Source organism: Bombina bombina, chromosome 3 (assembly GCF_027579735.1).
Source record: "Bombina bombina isolate aBomBom1 chromosome 3, aBomBom1.pri, whole genome shotgun sequence".
Classification (NCBI taxonomy): Eukaryota; Metazoa; Chordata; class Amphibia; order Anura; family Bombinatoridae; genus Bombina; species Bombina bombina.
Genome location: NC_069501.1, coordinates 367,894,228 through 367,913,792, shown reverse-complemented (window position 1 = coordinate 367,913,792; position 19,565 = coordinate 367,894,228). Strand labels below are relative to the sequence as shown.

Genomic DNA, 19,565 nt, shown 5'->3' with positions numbered 1-19,565 from the left:
AGCAAAAACGTTTAACATGATAAATACTTATTAAAAGGATTAGTGACTTTTAACAGAGTAGTTCCGGTGAAATACCATCCCCAGAATACTGAAGTGTATACATACATGTCATTATAACGGTATGGCAGGATTTTCTCATCAATTCCATTCAGAAAATAAAAACTGCAACATACCTCAATGCAGATTCATCTGCCCGCTGTCCCCTGATCTGAAGCTTTTACCTCCCTCAGATGGCCGAGAACAGCAATATGATCTTAACTACTCCGGTTAAAATCATAGTAAAAAACTCTGGTAGATTCTTCCTCAAACTCTGCCAGAGAAGTAATAACACGCTCCGGTGCTATTGTAAAATAACAAACTTTTGATTGAAGTCATAAAAACTAAGTATAATCACCATAGTCCTCTCACACATCCTATCTAGTCGTTGGGTGCAAGAGAATGACTGGGACTGACGTAGAGGGGAGGAGCTATATGCAGCTCTGCTGGGTGAATCCTCTTGCATTTCCTGTTGGGGAGGAGTTATATCCCAGAAGTAATGATGACCCGTGGACTGATCACACATAACAGAAGAAATAAATCAATCGTTAAACAAAACTAAGGAAGTGGCAGGCTCCGAATCAGAGAGAGGTTCCTGAACATCAGAAAAAAAACTCACCCTCAGAAGCCTCAGACACAGGAATATGCTACTAGTAGAAAGCTTGTATTGTACTGATCTTTTAGGTTTAACTTGAAGGTGAAATGACTGCCAACCAGGGGTGTATTATGGCCTAGGCCAACAAGGCCGGTGCCTAGGGCAGCAGATTTGGGAGGGGCAGCGCATCTGCCCTATCCTCTCTCTAAAAGCCAGCACACAGTACAGTGAGCGATAAAGTGCAGGCATTTACAGAGAAGACAAGGCATGTGCACTGATTAAGGTTGATCTTTACAGGTAGTGCTCCTTTAAACCGTTGCTTCATTTAGAGCCACCGGCATTTTTGAAGTGGAAGCATTCTTGGTGAGAAACTTACTTGGGGATATGCTTCCAAGGTAAGGCTGGAGGAGAAGACCCTGTGCCGATATGCTGCCTCCCCTTGTCAGCTGTGGTGGGTCTGCGAGCATAGTGCTTATTGCAGGTCTTAGTAACTAACAGACTGGATGCGTCTGTGCACTGCTTAGATCAGCTTGTGATGTCTAATCATAAACTCTCATTGCTAATGTATGTTACCAATAGCTAGCTTTCTCTGCATTTATGAACCCACGGAGTAAATAGTAAACAGACACTTAAAAAGTTTAATTACTTGAATGATGGTAATTACTGTATGTTGTTGCATGTGAAAGGCAGTGATTGTTTCAAAGTGTATTCTTCTTTCCTTCCCTCCCTTCTTTCTCTTAACTCCCTCACTTGCTCCCTTCTTTCACTTCTTTCTTTCCCTCCCCCCCTTTTCTCTTCTCCCTCTCTCTCTCCCTTCTTTCCTTTCCCTCCCTTTTCTCCCCTCCCCTTCTTTTCTCTCTCTTCTCTCAGGGAGAAAATGGTAGGAGATGCATGCAATTCAACCCACCTGTATGCAAGTGTTTTGCTAGCCCAATTTCTTTTGAATTGTTATGGAAAAAAAAACACAACATTTTACACACTAACCCCAAAAAATATTAAGGGGAAAAAAGGCCTAAAATCTTGGGGGGGGGGGAGCAGAATTTTGAGTGCCTAGGGCAGCACAAAACCTAAATACGCCACTGCTGCCAACACTTCAGACACTGTAGCTTTAAACAATTACTTGATGCCAGGAACAATTTGAGCCGGATCTTCCTGTAATAAACAGAAGGAACGAAAATACCTTTGGAAGCAAATACAGCATCAGACTGGTCTGAATGCATCAAAACATTGATGCAGGATTATAGAAGTATAGAAGTATACAGTACCCCCTCCTGGGATCACAGCTATAGCTGGAAGCGCCCAAATGACTGACCAATTTAAACAAAACAAAAAAAAAAAGGCTCTCTGCAGCCGTGAACATGCACACCCGTGCAGCATCAAGCACGCACCCACGTCTGCCCCTTAACGCACACTTTGATGCATGCTCCTGTGAAAAAACATGCGGCCAGAAATAAACAATAAAAAGGTACCATAGTTACTTTTAAGTTAACAACATAATGTTCACATAAAACTAAAACCCAATATAGAGCCCCTTATATATGGGTTGCTAATAAATCTGATCCCCGGCTATATATAGATACTATATAATGATGCCTAGTATAGGTTTTAAAATGAGTGTTCAAATTAAATAAACACCTTAAACACTCTCCTACTATGCATAATGGCAGGAAAAAACAATCCTGTACTGAAAACATATCAGCAGAGGATATACTATAGGAGTTAACTGCGACAGAAGACAAGTCCCTGCGACATCCTAGGGAGGATAGTGACTTAAAGGGACACTGAACCCAAATTTTTTCTTTTGTGATTCATATAGAGCATGACATTTTAAGCAACTTCCTAATTTACTCCTATTATCAAATGTTCTTTATTCTCTTGGTATCTTTATTTGAAAAGCAAGAATGTAAGTTTAGATGCCGGGCCATTTTTGGTGAACAACCTAGGTTTTCCTTGCTGATTGGTGGATAAATTCATCCACCAATCAAAAACTGCTGTCCAGAGTTCTGAACCAAGAAAAAAGCTTAGATGCCTTCTTTTTTTATATAAAGATAGCAAGAGAACAAAGAAACATTGATAATAGGAATAAATGATAAAGTAGCTTAAAATTGCATGCTCTATCTGAATCACGAAATAAAAATTTTGGGTTCAGTGTCCCTTTAAAGGGACAGTTTACTCAAAAAAATTCTCCCCTTAAATTTGTTCCAAATCATCCACTTTACTTGCTGGATTGTTTTAAAATGTTTACAAGTAGCTCCTTTACCCTTATATTGGCATTTGAAATGGTTGAATTAGTCTGTGGTATCCCAACCTATTCTAAAAGTTTTTGGCCTTAGGGCCAAACTATAAATAAGGTGTGTAAACACAGACAGCAGAAGAAATTACACTCTCAGAGATAAGAGATAAGGCAATAAAATATAAATTTTCGATTGTTCTCTGCATGTATTCGTGATTGGTTTACAGACAGATATAAGATAAAGAAGCAGTTATATGTAGACAATGTGATACAGTAATGAGATCTGATTATACCTACAAGCCAACCCATTTTATTAGGTTGTGGCTTCAAAACACAAAACCAGCTAATTTATATACACAAATAAACCTTAAAAAGTGAATTCATACATTTTATACTCTGCAACTGGTAAAAAAAGTAATTGGCAACACATTATGGGAAAAACTATTTTACAGTATACTGTCCCTTTAAGTTTTCATGGTAAAGAAAAATAAAGCACACACCAAACTCATTTAAATTCCCTCTTGACAAACACAGCACTCTGAGGAGAAATGGGCCGCAACTCAGTCTGAGAACCCTCTCAATGAAGCAATCTGCCTCGATAAGACTGACTACCATAGAGGGAGAAGGGGTTATATAGAGCTCCTGGGGTTTGGGAATCTTTGCCTCCTTCAAGTTGTAGGGAAGGTAACTACCAGGAGTAATGTATAGTGGGACTCATACCACATTTATGAAACAAATGTATATTTATAGTAACAACTAATATATCCAGCAACACATTCATATACAGATACATAAATAAATGTATCATCATTGGAGATGATTATATTTATTCTTCAATAAAACAGAAGATGAATGGTTACTAACTCGTAATGATTCCTGGAATGAAGCAGCTTGATACTGTGCATATTTTGCAATGGTGGTATGAGATCGACTGCTTTCACAACGCCATATTTTCTTTGTTCCAGTTGGATCCCAGTTTTCATCTGCAGGTTGAAACAATTGTGTCCTTACTTCAACCATATGTTCATTATTTGCTTCTACTAGTGTCTTTGTAGAAAAAAGTCCTAGATCTGAATACAAAAATGTTATTGATTAGAGAAAATGCTCTTAGCAATTGCCTAAAGTGATGCAAAATAGAAAAAAATGAATTGTTTAGCCTAATAAGGGGACTTCCAGTAGTAAATTAGTTATAAAATGGTAGAACATTTATATTCTATTTAGCACAAAGCAGCTTTCCCTGCTTTAGATCACTGTTTACTCAAGAATATTGTGGATTTTACTGTTTTAGACCAAGATATAGCCTATTGTAATATAAAAATAAAGAATGTGTTCACCAATATGCAGTTCACAAATATTATAAGGAATCCTTCTAGGCTTTCTACTGAGCAAAAATCAAAGGCAAATACTTAAATTTTCTTGTTATATAGATCTTGCTACAAGATCTTTGTGTGTTGCGCTTTCACAAGAAGAAATCTGGCTCCCAAAAGTCCCGAATGGCACCGGCAGCCACCATCCTCCCATTTGTTAGCTGCCGAAAGACCTGAATCCACATCCCCAGTTTTAAAGACTTTGTTAATAATGCAAAACAACCTAGCTGTGTAGAACTTAAATGTCAAAGAAACGAACAATTTACACATTACAAAATATTTGAATTATTACCTAATTTAAGAGCTCCAGCAAGGCCTCGTATGACAGTAACAGGATTATTAGGATTGGTGCAGAATTGATGTAAAGGAGGGAAGAATGCATCACGTTTATTCTCCAACTGAAAACAAATTAATATATAATTTAATGTACTGTTCTAAAATGTATAAGAAGCTATCAACTGAAAAATAAAAAGTTGACTAGAGAGCGCCACATAGTATAAAATATATAACCAATCTTTGGAGTTCTATAAAGAGAGTTAAACAGCTGCTATTTTTTAATTGATAGATGTGAAAGTAACAAAGAGAAACAGGGCTAACACAAAATAATATATACATTATAAATCTTTTTATTGTTTATGAAAACATAAATTATGCTTACCAGATCATTTAATTTCCTTCTGTTTGAGGAGAGTATACGGGTCTCTTACTGAACCTGGCCACCAGGAGGAGGCAAAGACACCCCAGCTGAAAGTTTAAATACCTCCCCCCACTCCCCTCATCCCACAGTCATTCTGCTGAGGGAACAAGGAACAGTATGAGAAATATTAGGGTATAAATGGAGCCAGAAGAACAAAACTAAAATTTAGGTCCGGCAAACGAAGAAAATGGGCGGGGGCCGCAGACTCTCCTCATACAGAAGGAAAGGAAATGATCTGGTAAGCATAATTTATGTTTACCTTCTTAATTTGAGGAGAGTCCACGGCTTCATTCCTTACTTGTGGGAAACATATACCCAAGCTCTAGAGGACACTGAATGAAACGGGAGGGTAAAAAAAGGAGAGGCGGACCCTATTCTGAGGGCACCACAGCCTGCAAAACCTTTCTCCCAAGAGATGCTTCAGCCGAAGCAAAAACATCAAACTTGTAAAATTTTGAAAAAGTATGTAAGGAGGATCAGGTAGCCACCTTACAAATCTCTATATATAGGCCTCATCCTTGAAGGCCCAAGAGGAAGCCACTGCTCTAGTTGAATGAGCCTTAATCCTCTGAGGGGGCTCATGTCCCGCTGTTTCATATGCTAAGCAAGTAATGCTCCTCAACCAAAAAGATAAGGAAGTGGGCGAGGTTTTCTGCCCCTTACGCTTCCCACAATAGACAACAAACAAAGAAGAAGTCTGTCTATACTCCTTTGTAGCTTGAAGATAAAACTTCAAGGCCCGAACCACATCCAAATTATGAAGTAACCGCTCCTTCGAAGAACTGTTCAGTAAAGTTTGGCGGTAAAAGGGCCCCTCCAGATGGAGGAATAGGAGTGCTACGGGCAGCTGCATGTGTATTTCTGTAGGGTGCGCATCTCACGGGACGAAGACTTCTCAGAGGTAGAAAGGCTCAGTAGTACTAAACATATTAGCTTTCTTTGAAAAGATTACTTTATCAAGGCATGTGGAACATAATTGAGCAGGCGGGTATACCGTGGCCTCCTCACAATATAGACAGGCATTAGATTTAGGTAAAGAGGGAGTACCCTCTAACGTATCAGAGTCCTCCATAGCTTGCACTTATAAAAAGGACTATAGTCAAAGATAAAAATGGCACCTTAATACCCCCAATGGCTGGGAGACTCACCACCTCCTATGACCCATGCCCAAGAGAGAAACCGCTTCATCTCCAGACGACCACACTGTCAGGAAGAAGAGAATCAATGTGACTACACCCGGTCACGTGATGCGCCATGTAGGACCGCCCCTGCACCACTAAAAGCGCGCCAAGCCTAACAGGCTGCGCAGCGCTCCAAAAAACATAATTTATGTAAGAACTTACCTGATAAATTAATTTCTTTCATATTGGCAAGAGTTCATGAGCTAGTGACGTATGGGATATACAATCCTACCAGGAGGGGCAAAGTTTCCCAAACCTCAAAATGCCTATAAATACACCCCTCACCACACCCACAATTCAGTTTAACGAATAGCCAAGCAGTGGGGTGATAAAGAGAGGAGTAGAAAGCATCAACAAAAGAAATTTCGAAATAATTGTGCTATATAAAAAAAAAATCATAACCACCATAAAAAGGGTGGGCCTCATGGACTCTTGCCAATATGAAAGAAATGAATTTATCAGGTAAGTTCTTACATAAATTATGTTTTCTTTCATGTAATTGGCAAGAGTCCATGAGCTAGTGACGTATGGGATAGCAATACCCAAGATGTGGATCTCCACTCAAGAGTCACTAGAGAGGGAGGGAATAAAATAAAAACAGCAATTTTCCGCTGAAAAAATTAATCCACAACCCCCAAAAAAATAAGTTTATTTTCATAATTGAAAGAAAAAAACTTAAATCAAAAGCAGAAGAATCAAACTGAAACAGCTGCCTGAAGAACTTTTCTACCAAAAACTGCTTCCGAAGAGGCAAATACATAAAAAACGGTAGAATTTAGTAAATGTATGCAAAGAAGACCAAGTTACTGCTTTGCAAATCTGATCAACTGAAGCTTCATTATTAAAAGCCCACGAAGTGGAGACTGATCTAGTAGAATGAGCTGTAATTCTCTGAGGCGGGGCCTGACCCGACTCCAAATAAGCTTGATGAATCAAAAGTTTCAACCAAGAAGTCAAGGAAATAGCAGAAGCCTTCTGAACTTTCCTAGGACCAGAAAATAAAACAAATAGACTGGAAGTCTTCCTGAAATCTTTAGTAACTTCCACATAATATTTCAAAGCTCTGACCACATCCAAAGAATGCAAGGATCTTTCCAAATAATTCTTAGGATTAGGACACAAGGAAGGGACAACAATTTCTCTATTAATGTTGTTAGAATTCACAACCTTAGGTAAAAATTGAAAAGAAGTCCACAAAACTGCCTTATCCTGATGAAAAACAGAAAAGGAGACTCACAAGAAAGAGCAGATAGCTCAGAAACTCTTCTAGCAGAAGAGATGGCCAAAAGGAACAACACTTTCCAAGAAAGTAGTTTAATGTCCAAAGAATGCATAGGTTCAAATGGAGGAGCCTGTAAGGCCTTCAGAACCAAATTAAGACTCCAAGGAGGAGAAATTGATTTAATAACAGGCTTAATACGAACTAAAGCCTGTACAAAACAATGTATATCAGGAAGTATAGCAATCTTTCTGTGAAATAAAACAGAAAGAGCGGAGATTTGTCCTTTCAAGGAACTTGCAGACAAACTTTTATCCAAACCATCCTGAAGAAACTGTAAAATTCTAGGAATTCTAAAAGAATGCCAGGAAAATTTATGAGAAGAACACCATGAAATGTAAGTCTTCCAAACTCTATAATAAATCTTTCTAGAGACAGATTTACGAGCTTGTAACATAGTACTAATCACTGAGTCAGAGAAACCTCTATGACTTAGGACTAAGCGTTCAATTTCCATACCTTCAAATTTAATGATTTGAGATCCTGATGGAAAAAAGGACCTTGAGATAGTAGGTCCGGCCGTAACGGAAGTGGCCAAGGCGGGCAACTGGACATCCGAACCAGATCCGCATACCAAAACTTGTGTGGCCATGCTGGAGCCACCAGCAGGACAAATGATTGTTCCATGATGATTTTGGAGATCACTATTGGAAGGAGAACTAGAGGCGGGAAAATGTAAGCAGGATGATAACACCAAGGAAGTGTCAGCGCATCCACTGCTTCCGCCTGTACATCCCTGGACCTGGACAGGTATCTGGGAAGTTTCTTGTTTAGATGAGAGGCCATGAGATCTATCTCTGGAAGACCCCACATCTGAACAATCTGAGAAAATACATCTGGATGGAGAGACCACTCCCCTGGATGTAAAGTCTGGCGGCTGAGAAAATCCGCCTCCCAATTGTCTACACCTGGGATATGTACCGCAGAGATTAGACAGGGCCGGATTCCGCCCAAGCAAGTATCCAAGATACTTCTTTCATAGCTTGGGGACTGTGAGTCCCACCCTGATGATTGAAATATGCCACTGTTGTGATATTGTCTGTCTGAAAACAAATAAACGGTTCTCTCTTTAACAGAGGCCAAAACTGAAGAGCTCTGAGAATTGCACGGAGTTCTAAAATATTTATTGGTAATCTCGCCTCTTGAGATTTCCAAACCCCTTGTGCTGTCAGAGATCCCCAAACAGCTCCCCAACCTGAAAGACTTGCATCTGTTGTGATCACAGTCCAGGTTGGCCGAGCAAAAGAAGCCCCTTGAACTAAACGATGGTGATCTATCCACCACGTCAGAGAGTGTCGTACATTGGGATTTAAGGATATTAATTGTGATATCTTTGTATAATCCCTGCACCATTGGTTCAGCATACAAAGCTGTAGAGGTCTCATGTGAAAACGAGCAAAGGGGATCGAGTCCGATGCTGCAGTCATGAGACCTAAAACTTCCATACACATAGCCACTGAAGGGAATGACTGAGACTGAAGGTGCCGACAGGCTGCAACCAATTTTAAACGTCTCTTGTCTGTTAGAGACAGAGTCATGGACACTGAATCTATCTGGAAGCCTAAAAAGGTGACCCTTGTCTGAGGAATCAAGAAACCTTTTGGTAAATTGATCCTCCAACCATGTTTCTGAAAAAACAACACTAGTTGATTTGTGTGAGATTCTGCAGTACGTAAAGACTGAGCTAGTACCAAGATATCGTCCAAATAAGGAAACACTGCAATACCCTGTTCTCTTATTACAGAGAGTAGGGCACCCAGAACCTTTGAAAAGATTGTTGGAGCTGTTGCTAGGCCAAATGGAAGAGCAACAAATTGGTAATGCTTGTCTAGAAAAGACAATCTCAGAAACTGATAATGTTCTGGATGAATCGGAATGTTCTGGATGAATCCTGCAAGTCTATTGTGGACATATAATGTCCTCGCTGAACAAAAGGCAAAATAGTCCTTATAGTCACCATCTTGAAAGTTGGTACTCTCACCTAACGATTCAAAATTTTCAGATCCAGGACTGGTCTGAATAAATTTTCCTTTTTTGGGACAATGAATAGATTTGAATAAAACCCCAAACCTTGTTCCTGAAGAGGAACCGGCATGATTACCCCTGAAGACTCCAGGTCTGAAACACACTTCAGGAAAGCCTGAGCTTTTACTGGATTTGCTGGGATACGCAAGAAAAAATCTTCTCACAGGAGGTCTTACTCTGACCCTATTCGATACCCTTGAGAGACAATGCTCTGAATCCACTGATTTTGGATAGATCTTATCCAAATATCCTTGAAAAACCTTAATCTGCCCCCTACCAGCTGAGCTGGAATGAGGGCCGCACCTTCATGCGGACTTAGGGGCTGACTTTGGTTTTCTAAATGGCTTGGATTTATTCCAAATTGAGGAAGGCTTCCAATTGGAAGCAGATTCCTTGACGAAAGGAACGAAAACGGTTAGAAGCCTTAGATTTACCCTTAGGTTTTTTATCCTGAGGCAGAAAAACTCCCTTACCCCCAGTGACAGTTGAAATAATAGAATCCAACTGAGAACCAAATAAATTATTACCTTGGAAAGAAAGAGATAGTAATCTAGATTTAGATGTCATATCAGCATTCCAAGATTTAAGTCACAAAGCTCTTCTAGCTAATATAGCTAAAGACATGGATCTAACATCAATTTTGATAATATCAAAAATAGCATCACAAATAAAATGATTAGCATATTGCAGTAAGCGAACAATGCTAGATAAGTCAGAATCCAATTCCTGTTGCGCTAAATTTTCCAACCAGAAAGTTGATGCAGCCGCAACATCAGCCAAAGAAATTGCAGGTCTGAGAAGATGACCTGAATATAAATAGGCCTTCCTTAGATAAGATTCAAGCTTTCTATCTAAAGGATCCTTAAAGGAAGTACTATCTTCCATAGGAATAGTGGTACGTTTAGCAAGAGTAGAAATAGCCCCATCAACTTTGGGGATTTTTTCCCAAAACTCTATAGATTTTGCTGGTAAAGGATACAATTTTTTAAACTTTGAAGAAGGAATAAAATAAGTACCTGGCTTATTCTATTCCTTAGAAATCATACTAGAAATAGTCTCAGGAATAGGAAAAAACCCTGGAGAAACCACAGGTGGTTTAAAAACAGCATTTAAACGTTTATTAGACTGAACGTCAAGAGGACTGGTTACCTCAATATCCAAAGTAATTAACACTTCTTTTAATACAGAACGCATATACTCTATTTTAAATAAATAAGTAGATTTGTCAGTGTCAATGTCTGAGGAAGGATCTTCTGTATCAGATAGATCCTCATCAGAAGAGGATAAATTATTATGTTGTTGGTCATTTGAAATTTCATCATCTAAATGAGAAGTTTTAAAAGACCTTTTACGTTTATTAGAAGGTGGAAATGCAGACAAAGCCTTCTGGATAGAATCAGAGACAAACTATTACTGATGGATACACTATCTGCATGTAAAAGTTTATCATGACAACTATTACAAATGACATTCGGCGAAATAATTTCTACAATTTTACAGCAAATGCACTTAGCTTTGGTAGAACCGATGTCAGGCAGCAATGTTCCAGCAGAAACTTCTGAGACAGGGTCAGATTGAGACATCTTGCAAAATGTAAGAGAAAAAAACAACATATAAAGCAAAATTATCTATTTCCTTATATGACAGTTTCAGGAATGGGAAAAAAATGCAAATAGTATAGCCCTCTGATAGAGAAAAGGCAAGAGACAAACATCAATGGGGTATAGAATAATGAAAAAGTTTGGCGCCAAGTATGACGCACAACGTAACAAACATTTTTGGCGCCAAAAATAACCGGAAATGACACACTCGCGTCACTAATGACGCAACCGTGTGAAAGGTCTCGGCGTCAAGTACGACACCGGAAATGACGAAATTGCGTCAGACGTATTTTTTCGCGCCAAAAATATTTCCGCGCCAAGTATGACGCAATAAAGTTTAGCATTTGACGTACCCGCGGGCCTAATACTGCCCGCAATTTGCAAGAAGTAGTCAATTGGAAAAAAGACTAAACCCCAGGTAAGAAATAAATTCTTAAAAAAAATGTTTATATTCCCCAAATATGAAACTGACAGTCTGCAGAAGGAAATACATGAACCTGACTCATGGCAAATAAAAGTACAATACATATATTTAGAACTTTATATAAATGCATAAAGTGCCAAACCATAGCTGAGGTGTCTTAAGTAATAAAAAACATACTTACCCAAAGACACCCATCCACATATAGCAGATAGCCAAACCAGTACTGAAACAGTTATCAGTAGAGGTAATGGTAAATTGAGAGTATATCGTCGATCTGAAAAGGGAGGTAGGAGATGAATCTCTACGACCGATAACAGAGAACCTATGAAATAGACCCCCGTTAGGGAAATCATCGTATTCAATAAGTGATGCTCCCTTCTCGTCCCTCTGACATTCGCTGTACTCTGAGAGGAATCGGGCTTCAACAATGCTGAGAAGCGCATATCAACGTAGAAATCTTAGCACAAACTTACTTCACCACCTCCATAGGAGCAAAGTTTGTAAAACTGAATTGTGGGTGTATTTATAGGCATTTTGAGGTTTGGGAAACTTTGCCCCTCCTGGTAGGACTGTATATCCCATACGTCACTAGCTCATGGACTCTTGCCAATTACATGAAAGAAACATAAATTATGCTTACCTGATAATTTAATTTCCATCTGTGGGAGGAGAGTCCACGGCTTCATTCATTACTTGTGGGAATTAAGAACCTGGCCACCAAGAGGAGGCAAAGACACCCCAGCCAAAGGCTTAAATACCTCCCCCCACTTCCCTTATTCCGCCAAGGGAACAAGGAACAGTAGGAGAAATATCAGGGTATAAACGGTGCCAGAGGAACAAAAATAAATTTAGGTTCGGCCACCGGAGAAACGGGCGGGAGTCGTTGACTCTCCCACAGATGGAAATTAAATTTTCAGGTAAGCATAATTTATGTTTTCCATCTTAATGGGAGGAGAGTCCACGGCTTCATTCATTACTTGTGGGAAACAAATACCCAAGCTCTAGAGGACACTGAATAAAAAAAAAGGGAGGGCAAAAGGAGGCGGACCCTGCAAAACTTTTCTCCCTAAAGCCGCTTCCGCCAAAGCAAAGACATTAAATTTGTAAAATTTAGCAAAAGTATGTAAAGAGGACCAAGTAGCCGCCTTACAAATCTCCTCCATGGAGGCCTCATTCTTAAAGGCCCATGAAGAAGCCACAGCCCTAGTTGAGTGAGCCGTAATCCTCCGAGGAGGCTTATGTCCCGCTGTCTCATACGAACAGCTTGTGCAATTATGGCACACATGGTTGTAAATGCTTCTTTGGGATCCCCTTTGTTCAGAAATACATATATGGCTTTGGCATTGCTTTTTGGTAATTAGAAGGCCACTAAATGCAGCTGCGCACCATTAGGTAGCTTGTAGGCTTAATTTTAGCTTTAGTGTAGAGATCAGCCTCCTGGATCATCAATTACTGTTGGAAATCAATACCCAAGCTAGAGGACACAGATGATACGGGAGGGCAAGACAGGTAACCTAAACAGAAGGCAACACTGCTTCCAGAACCTTTCTCCCAAAAGAAGCCTCAGCCGAGGCAAAAGTATCACATTTATAGAATTTAGCAAAAGTGTGCAAAGAACCTTTCTCCCAAAAGAATCCTCAGCCGAGGCAAAAGTATCATATTTATAGAATTTAGAAAAAGTGTGCAAAGAAGACCAAGTCGCCGCCTTACATATCTGTTCTACAGAGGCCTTGTTCTTGAAGGCCCAAGAAGAAGACATCGCCCTAGTGGAGTGAGCTGTAATTCTCTCAGGAGGCTGCTGTCCAGCAGTCTCATAAGCCATACGAATAACACTTCTCAACCAGAGAGAAAGAGAAACGGCAGTAGCTTTCTAGCCTTTACGTTTACCAGAAAAACAAACAAACAATGCAGAAGACTGACAAAAGTCCTTCGTAGCCTGCAGATAAAATTTTAGAGCCCGCACAACATTTAAGTTGTGCAACAGACGTTCTTTATGAGAAGGAGGATTAGGCCAGAGAGAAGGAACAACAATTTCCTGATTAATATTTCTGTCCGAAACAGCCTTAGGAAGAAAACCAAACTCAGTACGGAGAACTGCCTTATCTGCATGAAATATGAGATAAGGAGAATCACACTGCAAAGCTGAGAGTTCGGAAACCCTCCGAGCAGAAGAAAAAGCAGTAAGAAAAAAAACTTTCCAAGATAACTTAATATCTATGGAATGCATAGGCTCAAACGGAGCCTGTTGGAAAACTTTAAGAACAAGGTTAAGTCTCCAAGATGAAGCAACTGGCTTAAACACAGGCTTGATTCTGACCAGGGCCTGACAAAAGGATTGTACATCCGGCACGTCCGCCAGACGCTTGTGCAGCAGAATGGATAGAGCAGAAATCTGACCCTTGAGGGTACTGACAGATAATTACACAGATAAAGGCCTTCCTGGAGAAAAGATAAGATCCTTGGGATCCTGACCTTACTCCAAGAATATCCTTTGGACTCACACCAATAAAGATATTTGCACCCTATCATATGGTATATCTTTCTAAATAGGCTTACAAACCTGAACCATGGTCTCAATGACCGATTCAGAAAATCCACACTTATCTAAAATTAAGCGTTCAATCTCCAAGCAGTCAGCTTCAGAGAAACAAGATTTGGATGAAGGAAGGGCCACTGAAGAAGGTCCTTCCTCAGCGGAAGTCTCCACGGAGGAAGAGACGACATCTATACTAGATCTGCATACCAGATCCTGCGAGGCCACGCAGGAGCTATTAGAATTATTGATGCTCTCTCCTGCTTGATCTGAGCGATGACTCGCGGACGGAGTGCAAACGGAGGAAAGAGATATTCTGACGAGACGCCATCAGATCCAATTCTGGTAACCCCCATTCTGACGAGACGCCATCAGATCCAATTCTGGTAACCCCCATTTGGTTATTAACCTGGAGAACAGTTCCGGATGGATTTCCCACCGCCCGGGATAAAAAGTGTGTCAGCTCAGAAAATCCGTTTCCAAATTGTCCACTCCTGGAATGTGGAGGGCAGATAAACAGCAATTGTGAACCTCCGCCCACTGGAAGATCCGTGCCACCTCCTTCATGGCTAAGGAACTCCAAGTTCCCCTTGGTGGTTGATGTAGGCCACTGAGGTTATGCTGTCCATCTGGAACCTGATAGACCGGGCTAGGGCCAGCTGAGGTCAAGCCATCAAGGCATTGAAGATCGCTCTCAACTCCAGAATGTTTATGGGGAGAGCAGATTCATCCCGAGACCAAAGTCCCTGCGCCTTCAACGAGTCCCAGACCGCTCCCCAACGCAACAGGCTGGCATCCGTGGTCACAATTACCTAAGAAAGTCTCAGAAAACACGTCCCCTAGGACAGATGTTCTTGCGACAGCCACCACGGAAGGGAGTCCCTTGCTGATTGATTTAGAACTATTCTCTGAGATAGATCTGCATTATCCCCGTTCCACTGAGCGAGCATGCATAGCTGCAGAAGTCTCAAATGGAACCGAGCAAACGGAACTATGTCCATGGAAACCACCATCAACCCGATTACCACCATGTATTGGGCCACTGATGGTCGTTCCGCCAACTGTAGGGACAGGCAAGCAGACAGAATCTTGACTCTTCTGACCTCCGTCAGAAAATTTTTCATAAATAGAGAATCTATAATGGTTCCTAAGAAGGTCACTCTTGTACATGGAACAAGAGAACTTTTCTCCAAATTGATCTTCCAACCATGGGAACGACGAAACGCCAACAAGATATTTGTATGAGTTTCTGCTTGTTGCAAGGATGGCGCCTGAACCCGAATATCGTCCAGATAAGGCGCCACTGCAATTACCCAAAACCTAATCACTGCCAATAGAGCTCCCAGGACCTTTGAGAAAATTCTTGGAGCTGTGGCAAGGCCAAATGGAAGCGCTACAAATTGAAAATGTTTGTCTAGATAGGCAAACCTCAGATATTTGTGATGATCCCTGTGGATGGGAACGTGCAGGTACGCATCCTTCATGTCTATGGTTGACATAAATTGACCCTCTTGAATCAGAGGAAGAATGAAACGGATAGTCTCCATCTTGAAGGAATTTGTTTAGTAGCTTTAGATCTAGAATGGGTCGAAAAGTTCCCTCTTTTTTGGGAACCACAAACAGGTTGGAGTAAAACCTGAGACCCTGTTCCTGACTTGGAACAGGCACTATCACTCCCAAGAGGTTAAGATCCTGTATAGATTTCAAGAACGCCTCTCTTTTTATTTGGTCTACAGATAATCTGGAGAGGTGAAACCTGCCCCTGGGCGGAAAGGTTTTGAACGCTAACGTATCCCTGGGAAACTATATCCACTGCCCATGGGTCTGGGACATCTTGTTCCCAAGCTTGCGCAAACTGCGAGAGTCTGCCCTCCACATGATCCGATCCCGGATCGGGGGCAAACCCTTCATGCTGACTTGGAATCAGTTGCGGGTTTCTTGGATTGCTTCCCCTTGTTCCAATACTGACCAGGCTTTCAAGAGGGCTTGGATTGTTCCTGTTTGGAAGCGGCAGGGGAAGACTTACCTCTGAAGTTACGAAAGGAATGAAAACTAGTCTGACATCCCTTCATTTTGTTCTTCTTGTCTTGAGGCAAAAAGGAACCTTTACCACCCGTGATATCAGAAATAATTTCTGCCAATGCAGGCCCGAACAAGGTATTTCCCTTGTAAGGGATTGCCAAAAGATTAGATTTAGAAGAAACATCAGCAGACCAAGATTTAAACCATAGCGCTCTACGCGCCAATATAGCAAAGCCAGATATTTTGGCTCTCAACTTAATGACCTGCAAAGAAGCATCAATGATGAAGAAATTAGCTAACTTCAGAGCCTTTATCCTATCCTGAATCTCTTCCAAGGGATTTTAGACTGGCAGGGATTCAGACAAGGCGTCAAACCAATAAGCAGCAGGACTGGTTATTGTAGCAATGCACACCGCCGGTTGCCATTGTAACCCCTGATGAATATACATCTTCTTTAGAAAGGCCTCCAGTTTTTTATCCATAGGATAATTGAAAGAGCAACTATCCTCAACAGGAATACTAGTTCTTTTGGCCAAAGTGGAAATCGCCCGTTCCACCTTTGGGACCGTCTGCCACGACTCTTTGATGGAGTCGGCCACTGGGAACATTTTCCTAAAAACAGGAGAGGGAGAAAAGGGAATTCCTGGTTTCTCCAATTCCCTGGTAATAATCTCCGTAGTACGGTCTGGCACTGGAAACACCTCCCAGGAGAGGGAACATCAAAGTACCTATTTAATTTACTGATTTTTTTAGGGTTGACGACGATAGGCGTATCAGAGTCGTCCAAAGTAGCTAAAACCTCCTTTAGCAAAACACGGAGGTGCTCAAGCTTGAATCTAAAGGAAATAACTTCATTATCAGAAGAGGTAATTACACTGTCCAAATCTAAGACTTCACCCTCAGAGGCTACCGAAGTATCTTCATCTTCCGATCTCTGGTTAGCATGAACCGGATCAGTCACCCTATCTTCTGATTCTCTACATTTCCTCTTACGTTTCCCCTGCAGTAAGAGAATGGCAACTAGCGCCTCAGATACCGCTGAGGACACCTAAGCAGCAATTTCAGCCTTCAAAAACACTCCAAGTGTTTGAGAGGAACCACAGGGCACTGCCTGAGGCAACAATGAGACTTGAAGCACTTGAGGAGACTGTGGCATTGCCTGAACGGTATCCCCCTGAGAGAATGGTGGCTCAGAAACAAATAGTCTGTCTTTAAACATCAGTTCTGTCAATGCAAGAACTACAAAAAGGCAAAGGAGGTTCAACATGGGCATTCAAACAGAGTTTGCACTCCATATACGGCATAGACTAAGTCCATCTTGCAACAATAATAATGTAATAATCCCCCCCAAAAAAAAAATATATTTACAAACTTGTACTGTCTCTTTAACTTGAAACGTTATCCCCCAAGCAACAGAACATCAGTTTCAGAAACCGTAGAGAACCGGAGTCTCTCTTACTTAAGGCTTTCTATTAATTCTAGCAACATATCCCACAGAAACACTATCCCTCTATGGCCAAACAAATTAAACTATCAGGCTCCTCTACACCTCAGCGCTTTTAAGCTGAGGTGCCTACCTGATCCTGTCAGGCGCAGGGCAAAGAAGTACAAGCTGTTAGCTGCTGCAGGAACAAAACTCTGCCCCTTGTGACGTCAGAGTCGGTTTCCGATATAAAGACCGAAAAAGTAAAAGAATGACAGCCAAAAAAAAACAAAAAACACTAGTCCCCTTCAAACAAAACAACTGCTCAGAGTAGACGAACACTGAGCCACCAACAATAAAATTTAAGCATTTACAGCCAAAAACGATAAATCGTCATTCTCACTCAAAGGACATAATGTCCTGGCCACCAGCAGTACCCTGTAACCTGTCTCATGTATCCTGAACTAAGGATAACTAAGCCCCATAATAATGCAGCATAAACATAAAGTTCCAGGATTTTTGAAACACAAAAATGGCACTTACCTGCAGCTGTCCGACAGGAGGACATCTCACCTGGTATGAGAGGAAGCCACTCCTCACAGACACCTAGGATAGAAGGACAGAGTAAGCCTACTCTGGCATTCTGATTGAGGGCAGCAACTTGTCAGGAAAACGCAGTGAGGCCCACGCCACAAGTCCTGACTACTTAAAAGCTACCACAGCCCTACTGAAGAGACTAACGTGGAGTACAGCTAAACCCTGCTTGTGATGGCTTCAAAATAAAAAAAATCTTGATAGAAGAATCTTATTCAGACACCTATAACTTCACCTCCTCCTTGCACTGAAGACAAAGAGAATTACTGGGGTTGTGGAAAGGGAAGTGATACTTAACAGGTTTGATGTGGTGCTCTTTGCCTCCTCCTGCTGGCCAGGAGTCATATTCCCAACAGTAATTGATGATCCATGGACTCACTGTGTCTTCATAAAGAAAATGCTGCCCATCGCTGCACTTCTTACCCTCTTCGCTGTGCAAGGTTATGACGCAGTCTGACAGCATCAGAACGAGCTCACGTTCGCGTTGCGATATACTTGTAATACCAGCGCAAATCACATTTAGAGTTCCACTTGTTATCTAGCCCACTGAAGGTAAAATACAGTTGTATTCCTATTACCAATTTATCATTTGTGTACTATGTATTACACTTGATCTACAGAGTGTTCGGTATTATCACCTTTTACTTTTACTTCTATTTTTATTTGTTTTTCATTTATAAAGTGTGTAATAGATTTTATTTTTGGGAATATCTCTGTATATACATATGCTGTGAATTTTATACCTAGAGAGAATGTATTTTATTTTCATATATGAAATGTAATGAAGTTGAGACATCGGTCTCGCTGTTTATACTTTGATACACAATATTTTTTTTTTATAATATATATATTATTTTGTGTTAAAGGGACACTGAACCCATTTTTTTTCTTTTGTGATACAGATAGAGCATGCAATTTTAAGCAACTTTCTAATTTACACATCAATTTTTCTTCGTTTTCTTGCTATCTTTATTTGAAAAAGAAGGCATCTAAGCTTTTTTTTGGTCCAGTACTCTAGACAGCACTTTTATATTGGTGGATTAATTTATCCACCAATCAGCAAGGACAACCCAGGATGTTCACCAAAAATGGGCCGGCATATTAACTTACATTTTTGCATTTCAAATAAAGATACCAAGAGAATGAAGAAAATTTGATAATAGGAGTAAATTAAAAAGTTGCTTAAAATTTCATGCTCTATCTGAATCACAAAATAAAAAATTTGGGTTCAGTGTCCCTTTAACTGTAGCGCTGTTTCTCTTTATTGTTACTTTCATATCAACTGAATAATGCTAACATTTTAAGTTGAAATATAGTAAAGCTTGTTATCCAAACAAATAATCAAGCATTCAACTTATTCAACAAACCTTGCTCCAGATTATATAAAAATAACAAACAGGCTGAGAATAACATGCTATCGTCATCATCAATTTTTTAATTTTTTTTTTACCGTGCACCATCAAAAAGCATCACCTGTTTTCCAAATGAAGCTCTTTGCAAACACTACCTAAACTAGATTCTAAAAATAATTTGTCTTTCAGCAATAAAGATACAA

General features: G+C 40.5%; 1 protein-coding gene across 1 annotated transcript in view; it reads right to left on the bottom strand.

Moving 5' to 3' along the window:
• The window catches only part of KDM6A (lysine demethylase 6A), a 926,232-nt gene that overhangs the window by 147,149 nt on the left and 759,518 nt on the right, over positions 1 to 19,565 (bottom strand). Inside the window, exons 18-19 of the mRNA XM_053705281.1 lie at positions 4,524 to 4,629; positions 3,729 to 3,934 (exon numbers count right to left, since the gene is read on the bottom strand). Coding sequence (XP_053561256.1) covers positions 3,729 to 3,934; positions 4,524 to 4,629 — 312 coding nt within the window. The remainder of the gene's footprint in view (positions 1 to 3,728; positions 3,935 to 4,523; positions 4,630 to 19,565) is intronic.